The sequence below is a fragment of the Crinia signifera genome, chromosome 2 (genome assembly GCF_055691185.1).
Source record: "Crinia signifera chromosome 2, ASM5569118v1, whole genome shotgun sequence".
NCBI classification, from domain to species: domain Eukaryota; kingdom Metazoa; phylum Chordata; class Amphibia; order Anura; family Myobatrachidae; genus Crinia; species Crinia signifera.
The window spans coordinates 255140622-255152999 of NC_139218.1; the positions used below are offsets into that span (position 1 = coordinate 255140622).

Consider the following 12378-nt stretch of genomic DNA (forward strand, 5'->3'; position numbering starts at 1 on the left):
AACGAAGGGAGTTCCTCTTTCAAACTATGTGGCCTCCTTAGCAATCATTGGTCCTGATTAAGCTTGGACGGATTCAGTATTAAATCCCGGCGGTCGGGATCCCGGCGTTCAGAATCCCGATTGCCGAAATCCCGACAAGGGGGGGACGTGGATCGCCCCCCCCCCCCCCCTTGCGGGCTCACTGCACTCGCCACGCAGCGGGCCCGGTGCCTCGCTACGCTCGGCACACTAATTTATTCTCCCTCCGGGGGTGTCGTGGACACCCCCGGAGGGAGAAAGTGTCGGGATTTCGGCGATCGGGATTCCAGCGTCGGGATTCTGAACGCCGGGATCCCGACCGCCGGGATTTACACTGCATCCCGCTTGGACAGCATATCAAAGCTTCTTGTAGCGGCTTAGCATAAGTGATCCCTAAGCAATGCAAATGCAGGAGGAGGTGCAGCACCCCCTGCCTGCATTTGCATTCACATGTACCCTTACTCAGGCTCCCTGTTGCAGTCCAGTACAGTACTTGGTATGGCCAGTCCCGGTAAACGAGTACGATGTTCCCCATTTCCGAAAATGCCATCCACCCCCATTTCCTCCCTACAAACACCTCTGTGTGTGAGTCATGCAGAGGCGATAGCATATTTAGAATGCTATTGCAGGACCCATCCTGCACTTGCCCATTACATCCACCATGGAAACTATGCTGTGATTAGCATTTGCGAATAAGATCATTGTCCATGATCCGCTGGTACACAGATTATCATTGCTACACAAAAAATAGATTTCCTTAGGTAGCGTAAGGGCATATTGGGAGCTATATGCCCATACTGGCCTGTACACACATGGGAGCCCCTATCTTAAGAGATGGTAGTCTCCTCTTTCAAACACTGTGCTCCCTTTGCAGTTATTTACCAGTGATCACAATAGGTGGATCAAGCATATAATTTATCTTGTGTTTTATTCTACCACTGATGCGTAGCAGCATGTAATGCATAAATATTTAAGAAAAGGACAGCTCTCCTGGTAGGAACTTTCTGGTGTGTATGACATACTGTACAATGAGGTTTTACTTACCCCCCCCCCCCCCCCCACTATCCACACCACCCTGAAGCCTCGGGAGCCCCGCGAGGGGACACGGAATACATGTTAAGTAATCTGCATCTCCTCGCGGGGCTTGCTGCACTCGCCACGCTTCAGGCTCAGTGTCTAGCTGTGCTCACCACACTATATGAAATCAGCTCCACGCCGACGTGGATAGTAAGGGTATGAAAAGGTTGGGAGGATGCGTTCCACTGCGCTCGCCATGCTTCGGGGTTGTGTGGCTAGTGTGTGTGTGGGGGGGGGGGGGCCTCAATCTCATTGCATCTCATATAAGTGTATAGTAAAGTAAATGGCATCGCACCCTATAAAATCGCATGCAAATCTGTGGTGCGATACGATCGCATGCGATGCGATCGCACCGGCCGGGGGCAAAAATAGAGCAGTGAATAAATTACATAGGAAAATCGCATTGCATTGCACGCAAAAACCGCATGCGATGCAATGCGATTTTCTTACGCAGAATCGCCCGCTAAGCAATTTGTTTAGTGGGCGCCGTGCTAGGAAACAAGTACCCCAAAAAATAATAATTTGAGGGGTTTGTTTTCTTTTAGTTCCCTTTTTTTTTTCGGGAGGGGGGGGGGTATTTGCATTAAAACATGTTAGAATGTGTTAGAATGTGTAAAAAGACTAATGGTATGTCATGACAATACAAAGTCTAATGAATTAAACTGTGTGATGCCCCATCAAAAAATCAGCTATATTGATGCTGGAATGTGTCGAGAGCTAACGCTGGGAAATTAACTCAACACAAGGGTGAGGCAACCCTCAGCTAAGGGATTAATAAAGTATTAAAATATACTGATTAGACTTATAAATGCTAAGGAAGATGTATTTTTATGATATTGCAACATCAGTATAGAATATCAATGTGTCATACTGTATATAATGTGAAAAAGGGCATCCCTGCTGTAAGAAGTTTTTTAAGCCTCTGTCTTAAACGTGGGCATCATAACCGCATCCTGTATATACAGTCATTCTACAAGCAAATTTAAGGAGTCAAGACATTTGTCTACATATTAGGACTGATACATAGAGTGGACCATGCCATGTAATAACCCTTGGCCTGACTCAGAGGTGGATAAATTGCCATGTTTGCGCAGTTGAGCAATTATGTGCTTATGTGCATGTGTCAAAAGTCTTGAAAACCCTGTGGAGCATACGTTTGTGTGACTGGAGCATTTGAAATGGTGAGACAAAACCATATATGTTCCTGGGTGGTGATTAGGAGGTGGCATGTGGTAAATGCACTGAATGCAGCTGTAGACATAGTACCACAGCCACAGAGGCTATGTTTAGCCAGCATTGAGTAGGACATATTGCGTCAGTCATAGTCTGGTGCAAGTTAATGGTGAGAGCACTTGTGTGCCAATTGAGTATTTACAACCATCCGTAAATTTACATAATCCATGGTCATTGAAATTGGGCGTCTCAGGACTTGCATATTCCAACGTGCACAAGTAGACAAGGGGAAGGCGGGAATTAGATTAGCATTTTACCAGAACCACAAATTTGGGGGGAAAAAATCACAATAGTGGATGTAACTGCATCCACCTCTGCATCAGTGTTTACTCATAAAACCATCTTATATCATTGGTGCTTCTTTAGTTGTTGCTCGTGTCTATACTGTATGTTTGTATTGAATATTGTTTTTCTTGCACAAGATGGAGAGTTGTGTCTGATGTATTAAAGAGGTTTTTTGAACTTTACTGAAATTTAACAACACAGACAAAGGCATATTTTGCTAGTAAAGTAAATGCTTACAAGCATCTGTGTAAGTGTATGTGATATGTGCCTAGCAAACAAGACCCACATGCATTTTGTGAAATTGTCACTTTGGGCCTTATTTTGGTTCATTCTTTCTGACAAAATCCTTCTTAGATGGGCAAAACCATGTGCACTGCAGGTGGGGCAGATGTAACATGTGCAGAGAGAATTAGATTTGGGTGGGGTTTTACTTCAAAGTGAGATCTATATTGCAGTGTAAAAATAAAGCAGTCAGTATTTTCCCTGCACAGAAACAAAATTACTCACCCAAATCTAATTCTCTCTGCACAAGTAACATCTGCCTCCCCTGCAGTGCACATGGTTTTGTCCATCTAAGAAGGATTTTGTCAGAAAGTATGAACCAAAATAAGGCCCTTTGTAACTGCCCACAATTGCAACTTAACATTTACAATATGGTGTGCAGTTTCACTCAATTATACTTTAGCTCACTTGTACATAATATTGTTATCTACCTCACTTACCAAATGCCATCTGCCATGTTGGCCTCTGTGTATAAATGTAGCTGACTACAGAGCTTAGCAGCCCACCGCCAATCCTCGCAATCAGCTACTACAAAGGTCTGCTATATCTGGAAGCACTAACATGTCACTTACACATTATTGCAGGCATCCAAATAGAAATGTAAAAGACTCAAGTGACATTTAATATAATGACAGTAATCTTTTGTTTAATGTGTCATTAATCATTTTTCTGAAATGGTATTTTCAATTATAACTGTTATTCTTCCACCACCTTCACCCTTTAGATTATACGCTATTAACAGCAATACTTATCTGACAGGCTGTAATGCTACAGTAGCTGCTGAAATCTTAGGACTCAGCTGTCTGCTCCCGGAATACAATTGAGGAAAATCAGGCTGCTATCTCCCCCATAATGCTTGGACATTCTTGCTATACTATAATGCAATATCCACAGCATAATGCATAAACACTGTATATTGGCCATGTTCTTCTACTTAATTTCTGCCCTTATGGCATATTATACTAATACTCATTAAAACAAAATCATTGTTAATGTGGATATATTAGAGAAGGTGAATGCTTCATGATACAAGTGTTTTACCTGTATCTATTTCATGTGTTATATCTGATATACTCATACTGTATAATATATTTTGCAATGATTAAATAATAAAGCATAGTAAGGCCCAAATGCAGTAGCCTGCAGGCAATGTCAAGATCCTGGAATTGTAGCCACTAGATTTAAAGTGGTGATTTGTTTTAATGCCAAAACAGTGCAAAATGGATTTGGAAAGGGATGTAATGAAGTCTGAGTCCCGCAGCCATGCAGGATACTGGATGAACTTTGACGTTTATGAGCATGGCTCGGCCTTGTAAATGATTACCCCTTTATAAAACATCAGAGTTCGGCCAGCATACCGCACGTCTGCTGACCTCTAAATTCATTATATCAGACCCAGGGTCTGTGGATTTCAGTGGATTACAGAGGAGGCCATACTCATATGGAGAAACTAAAGCTGCCATAGGGCTGGGAAACTTTAGATGGAGCATCTGATGGTGCATCTAAAGACGCATCAAGATGGAAATGCTCTGTCACAAGTCGCTGCAAGTTAGGTCACAGTATTAAGAAAATTGGCATAATCATAATGCATGCAACTCAGGCCCATAATGTGCTTACTTATATAAAAGCTATAGAATGAGAACATGAAATGTAAAATGTGATAGCAGAAACTGTGGGCCTGATTCACATTTGTACACAAACCCAATGGTTTGCATACAAATATGATGTTTGGGGGTATGCGCAGGTGCAAGAACAGTTCTATGTATGTGCTGAACGGGTCTTGTGATATCACTGGTACCACTTGTCAGCTGCAGCATGATTGACAAGTTAAGTCCCTTTCATGCACTTGAGCAATATCACTAAACTAATTGAGCACCTGCCACTTATATATGAATGACACATTGCTACTTTTGGGGGTGGTACCAGTACCATTGTTTGAATTGGGCATGATACCCCTGTTTTGAATGCGTTATGGGTCCGGGTCTGCTTCGTCGGACACAGACTTCAAGGATCCTGGTGTCCGGATCCTACAGCCAGCCTAAGTAAGTGGCTGTGCAATTCCATACCAATATGCATCAGGACCATTATTTAGTTAAGTAACTATGGTGTAATGGTTAGCATTACTGCCTCCCAGCACTGAGGTCATGGGTTCGATCATGGCTCTAACTGTCCGGAGTTTGTATATTCTCCCCGTGCTTGCGTGGGTTTCCTCCAGGTACTCCAGTTTCCTCCCACAATCCAAAAATATACAGGTAGATTAATTGGCTTTCAACAAAAAATGAACCCTAGAATGTATGTGTGTGCTTGTACATGTGGTAGGGAATATAGATTGTAAGCTCCACTGGGGCAGGGACTGATGTGAATGTTCAAATATTCTCTGTAAAGCACTGCAAAATTTGTATGCGCTATATAAGAAATGCTTAATAATAAATAAATAATTAATAAATAAAGACTCTAAGGGGGACATTTACTAAAGCTTCTAAATATTCAAAGCAGTGATATTGCCTATAGCAACCAATCACATTATTGCTATCATGTTCTAGTAATAATAGAGCAAATCTGATTGGTTGATATGGGCAACATCACCTCTTTTCATGTTTAGATGCTTTAGTAATAAGTTATCGCTTATTCAAGTTGCAAGTCAGTCTGTTTTGTGAATGGATCTTGCAGTTTTTAACATTGCCAAAATTACGTCTCTAAAACTCAGAGCATCTAAAAGTGATGTGAAAGTTCTGCTTCTTATATTATGCTATTTTAGTGTATTTAATACGTTTCATGCTATTTGATTATTTTTGTAATAAGGATAGTTAGTAGAATTTCCAGGTTAAAACCTGAAATTATTGCAAGCATGACAAGCAACATGATTAAAAATGCAAAGAGAAAGAAAGGGAAGGGAGATGCTGTCACCTCGTATTTGAGACTGTACTTTGAAGAACATTCATCCGTGAAGTACTTTCATTAGAAAAGGCCTTTGATCACATTTCAACCATCAGTGAATTTATTTCCTTGAATTTGACATTGAAGTGTATGAAAATATTCCATCTTTTTTTTTTAAACATTTTCAGACCAAGAACAGACCATGCATCGGCTTAGTGCATCTGTCCTGCGCCACTCCATCAATAAAGAGTCCGCTTTCTGTCTGCCCCTAAAGCAAACACAAGGTATTTATTTTAGTCTTCAAGCCATTGTTGAAAAAAATAGCACAATAGCTTTTTTATCTTATTTTGTGCATTTGATGTGCTTCTTTTTTGTTTCTTGCAGAAAAATATGTCTTGTTTCTTTGTTTCTTTTATATGCTAAAATATGGTTCCTAATTTTCTGTTATTCTCAACAATTAGAATGTACTATAAATGTTTTACATTTGGCCGAATTATTATTTATTAATAATAATGTTACTATTTCATCTAGCCAATTTTTTAAGTACATTTCATCATGGGCTTGAAAGTTTCTAATTTAGTTTAATTTGTTTATTTAATTTAGTTGTCATCAGCTACTCATCCAAGCTGTTCTTGGGTCTGAAGCATGTACAATAGAGCAGAGGTTCTCAATTGCGGTTTTCAAGGCACACCAACAGTACAGGTTTTATGGCTATTACTGCTTATTCACAGATTATATAATCAAGCTAATTGAGGTACAAATTAAGTCACCTGTGCCTAAGCCTGGATAGGCATAACACCAGGACTGTTGCTGTGCCTTGAGAACCCCTATTATGGACCAGTTAAATAGAGGACTCTGTAGCCAATTAGAATGTTCACTACATAATATTATTTCTGGAAATAAATGTTCAGAACTTGTGGAAGAGGGTAACCTTATGTTAGTGAGGGCAGGGTTACATAATGTAAAGAATGGAACTGAAGCAAACAAGACCCAAAGTTTAGAAAGAACAGAGCTCCCCAGCAGCATGGTAAAGTAATGTGAGGCTTCTTGTAAACTTCTGTATTTAATTACAAAAATAGGTCCAACTACTGAATTTTAACAAGCTACCCTTTTAAATTGTTGTTCCAGTGACCCAATTGGCTATTAGATGATGTAATGAATGTTGATCAGTGTTGAGTTTTTCAGTTTTCATCAACAATGGTAAAATATATACAATGTACAGAAACATGTAGCTTCAACACAGGCATATATAGTAGAAACTCATTAGTACACATTCGCATAAGTAAGGAACCAATGATCATTATCAGTAGGTCCAAATACAATATTGAGTTGACTTTTTCTAAATTCTATCATCAGATACTATATACCACATTTTCTATAAGTATTACATGGAATGGATAAAGAATGTAGGCTGGAGGAAAACTGGTTGGAATGAAGAAATGTTAGTTAAGGATAGAGTCTCCTCAACACATATGACATATATAAGGCTTAAAATGCCACTTTTTCTAGTTCATTTATTTACCATTAGTTTTTTGATGGATTGGTAAATAAATGTTATTTGATCTAGCTTGGACTTGCCAGTGTTCCTTAGTACTCAGTGATGAAAAGTATTTCTAAGAAATCACTTATGTATTTAAAGCAGCATTTATTTAATCTTAGATTACAACTTTTTAAATCTTTGACAGATCCATCATATATAAAGCATACTGTTCTCTGAAATAAACCCTTGTCTAGCTTAGAACTTAATAAATAGTTAGTCAAAATGTTTTTTAGTTTCAATTGGAAATATTGCTCAGCATGGGCAGGTATGTAAGTGGCATAGTTCGCTTTCCCTAATAGCAGCACATTTCCTCCCTCACGCTCATTTTCTCATTCCCCAACACAATCACTCACTAAACAGCAACATACCCCCCCTCCCCCATAGCAAAACATTTCTCTTTTCAGCCATAGAGGATTACATTTCTCCACTCCCCTTTACCAGCAGTACACAGTTCTCCTCTACCTCATTGTAGCAACATACTACATACTGTATCTCCTCTGTAGCAGTACATGAGCCACACTCTACTGTGGCAACACATGTACTTCCCCTTTGTGTAGCAATGAGGTAGACATCATCCATGGCAGCACTTACTCTCCTTAGCAACATATTTCTGTGTAATCCCCCTACCCCCAGGAGCAATATATTTCTGTATGCATGTTTTGCCTTCTAAAAAAAAGCCATCATCAGTAGTACAGCATCACTGATAGCAGATCAGAATGAAGCTTATTCGTTTTGATTTACAGCCAGACTGATCTTACAGAGAATTATTTCTCACTGCAGTGGTGATAGTGGGGGAGTGACAGATTCCAAACCCAAAAACTGCAGACTGGCCTGGTACAAAGAGGAGCAGATATTTTGCAGCTGAGAAATACTGTAGTATTATACTGTATTTGTCCCTTGGGTTATAATTATTGATGTTGCCAGCTGTGTATTGTGCATGAATTTCCTAGATAAAATATATGCCTATGAAGTACTAAAAAAGTGTTGCTTGGAAACCAATTCTAGTTGTTTATCCTGTGTCACTTGTTTTTCACTTGATATTTTTTCAATGTCTCGCTTGCAAACCAAAATGTAGTCTAAAATTTGCCATGTCAATGTGTTGACTGTTTAAAAAGAAAAAACTCATGCATACCAGCATAATACCTAACAAAGTTAAGTAAGATAAAGGATGTGTTCATTAGTACAGCCTTGGTAATAAATGGGATTATTATTTGATATAAAATGTATTCTGTTGCCCCCAAAATATACAATACATGCTATTGTCAACACATTATCTAAATATATTTATTTGAATCATTATTAAACGGACAGGAGTTTTTTATTCCCTCTGCTTAATTTATACAAAATTTTAGAACGGATCAAGTTTGACTTTTGGTAAAACTCCTTCTGTTTTCTTATTTTAATTTTCTGTTCTTTATAACCCATCTTATATATTGTTCAATCTACTCATCATTGGCCTCTTCATAATAAATGTTCCTTTATAGATCTTTAAATTTGTAGAACAGTTTGCAATGCATCTACAATAGAAACATGATTGTGGTGATATATTTTGACAAAACTATGAGAACTCTCCGATACCGTATGTACTGTATGTTCCAACATTCATAATGACAATAGTTCTTTATACTGGGTCTGGAATACACTGGATAGATACTATAATGAGTGTGGTATACTCGGGCCCCTGGGTCCTTTCGGACCCACACACTGCACACATTACACCCATTTAGTTAGACTCACTGCTTCATCACCTGGCACTGGCTTCGGGTTGGGCAATGGTCCGTGGCCATTTTTCGGTGATTCAAGGAAGAGATATCCCCTGGAATATGTGATGCGCTTTCCTATTGTAAAGCGCAATGGAATATGCTGCGCTATATAAAAAACTGTTAATAAATAAAAAAAACATGGCTTTGGCGCCATGTTCTTGAGACCTGCCAGAGTCTACTGCAATGCTGAAGAGGAGAGGGCCCAATCAGGGCCTGCATACAGGCCCCCTCCTCTCTGAATGCGCCTGTGCTTAAATGCATCTATATTTTCCTAGGATTGGCTACTTTTGACTCCAAAATCTTAATTTTAATACTTATTGTTTCAAAAAACAAAATCACGATAATCTTTTGAGTAACAGGATATGTCCTGTTACTGATTTTATGGTGCCCACACACTCTGCGATTATTGCGTGTGATTTGATCTGTTTAGTTCGCAGTGAATATAACGAGGCCAAATACTAAGTGTTTACATACTATTGTACTACATATTATTGTAGTGTTGTCAAAATCTGGTGAAGTTCAAATCCCAGAGGCCCTTATTCAGATCTGATTGTAGTACAAATTTGTTCTCAAAATGGGCAAAACTATGTGTACTGCAGGTGGGGCAGATGTAACATGTGTAGAGACAGAGTTAATTTTGGGTGGGGTGTGTTGAAGCTGAAATCTAAATTCCAGTGTTAAAATAATGCAGCCAGTATTTACCCGCACAGAAACAAAATAACTCACACAAATCTAACTCTCTCTATACATTTTACATCTGCCCCACCTGCAGTGCACATGGTTTTGCCCATTTTGAGAACATATTTGTACTGCGATCAGATCTGAATAAGAGCCAAAGTGTGTACAGTCCAAATTGCATAGCACACATTGAGTATGCTCAAATTGCACCTATCTCACTGTGTGTTTGCCCCATTATTGTATATGGTATCTAAATGGTCGGAAACAGGTAAACATACTGTAAAAAAATGTTTTTAAATAAACAGTTTACGTAATTCATAATAGAAAAAATTCTATCAAATAGTCACAATATAAAAATTGTGAGTAATAAGTAAAAAACTAAATGATCTGTCAAAGTTGATCAAACATAAATCAGAAATGTCCAAAATCCAATTGTACCTGCAACAAAGGCAATTTCATTTTCTTTTTGTCACAAATGTTCAGCTTCATATTTGCTTTCATGAACAAGATTAATGAGATGGAGAGCAATAAAGATATTTACTGATACACATTTTGAAAACAATGTTGGTTTTTAGGATTGTCATTCTCGCTTTCATGTTTAGAAAGATAGACTGTGTCATTGCATGAAATTGTTATCATAGACACCACATCCAATTTGACTGCAAAAATCAGATTCTATTGATAGGAAAACATTTGTCCAGTAACTTCATTAACATGAAAACTCATGCAGTATGTGAAATATAAATTCAACATACATTGCATGCTGTGTGCTCTATTGCAGTAATTTAAGGAAAAAAAAAAAAAAAAACTGCCAAAACATAGTTTTATATAAAATAGCAAAAAGTAATCATCTTTCTTAGAATTGGAGAATAGAGCAGAAAGCTATTTTTTTTGTCCATTCCTAAGCATCTGTATTACTATTTAGCAAATACATGTCATGGAATCATCTTGTTCTCACTGTACTTATGAAATATATTTAGCAGTAATGAAGAAATGAATTTAGCATGTATAAAAATTACAAGATACGTTACACATTTGTTCTGAGGATGGCATATACATTTAGAAGAAATTATACTTTACTTTGGAATAAACGAGTGGACCAGTATGACCAGTTTGCTCAGTATAGAAACGCTATAACAACACCTAGGCTATTTACATTATTACTGTCCGCACTACACACAACAACAATAACAAAACAGAGTATCAATGTATTCAAAAGGTACTCTGATGCTGCTTTCCCACTGCAGACCAGTTTAAAGTACTGGTAATCTTAAATGGTATTTAAAACGGTATTAGCATTCCCACTGCAGCAGATTACTGATTTAAATACCATTTAAGTACCATTCCCATTGCAGTGAACCGTGTAAAATGTAGAGTGCCTAAACCCCCCCCCCCCCCCAGTGTAAAGAGTGCCTAATCCCTCCCCCCCCCAGTGTAAAGAGTGCCTAACCCCTGTACCTGCCCTGTGCCCCCACCCAGGGCCGGTGCTAGGCACTGGAGCGCCCCAGGCGGGGAGCCCCGGCGCTTAATCACTTACCCGCTCCAGGGGGTCATCTGCCGGGTCCAGTGATGCGTTTCACGCCGTGACGTTCCGGGAGGGGGGGGGGGCTTGCTGTGTAATGCACATGAGGCGCTGGCCGCGACTCTCCCCAGGGAGGGGAGGGGTGTCCGGCGCCGTGACATTCCAAGGGGAGGAGCTTGCAGTGCGATTCTGCACTGGCCGCCGTGACTCTACCCAGGGTGGTGCGGGTCCCCGTGACACGACGTGATGCTCCTCAGGGAGGGGGCGGCTTGCTGGCTGATGCGGCACGGGGGGACAAGCTCCAAACTGCCGCCCTCCAGTGGCCGGCGCCCTAGGCAAATGCCTAAGGCTGCCTAGTGGTGGCGCCGGCCCTGCCCCCACCTCCACTCCCCTTGTACTTACCTGCACGGGGATGCAGGGCAGTGGGGAGGCAGCGGGGGTCCATGCAGGGTCCATGCGGGGTACAGGCAGTCCCAGTGCCTGATGAGAACACGAGCACTTTGCGCATATGTAATGAGTGCACGTGCATACTAATGAGCTGCTCATTACATATGCGCATATGTAATGAGCGGCTCTTTATTATGCACGTGCACTCATTACACATGCACAAAGTGAGAACTACTAGGTCTTATCGGCTAAATAATGTTTAAGAGGCATTCCCACTGCCTCTTAAACGTTATTTTAACGTGTAGGACTCTGCTTTAAAAACGGGTTGAAATACCATTTAACTTTAAACGGTATTTCAACTCTGTCACTTTCCCACTGCAGCCTTAAAACGGTAAATTGCGCTGAAAATCGGCAATTTACCATTTTTTAGCTGCAGTGGGAAAGGGGCATTAGATGCCAAGAGGACTTGTGCTTGAATAGTAAGAATTTATCACAGATTAGTACTATGATGGAAGAATCAACAGGACAGCAATCAGGTCTAATAGGTTATACAGTGTACTGCAGTGTTCTAGGCAATCAAACAACATAAGATATGGTAGTAATAGGTAGCACAATCAGAATAAGAATTGGGGTTCTTCAGTGATAAACAGAGTAGTGATCACTGTTGCTTCTTTGGAAGCAGCAGCGATAGCGTTGTATTTAAATGCAGCAGGAGG

The 12378-nt window shown here is 40.0% G+C and overlaps 1 protein-coding gene across 2 annotated transcripts in view; it reads left to right on the forward strand.

The window, feature by feature from the left end:
- Positions 1–12378, forward strand: part of CFAP47 (cilia and flagella associated protein 47) — a 474937-nt gene that overhangs the window by 414322 nt on the left and 48237 nt on the right. For both annotated transcript variants that reach the window (XM_083174330.1, XM_083174331.1), the window contains one exon: positions 5961–6056. In XM_083174330.1, coding sequence (XP_083030456.1) covers positions 5961–6056 — 96 coding nt within the window. The remainder of the gene's footprint in view (positions 1–5960; positions 6057–12378) is intronic.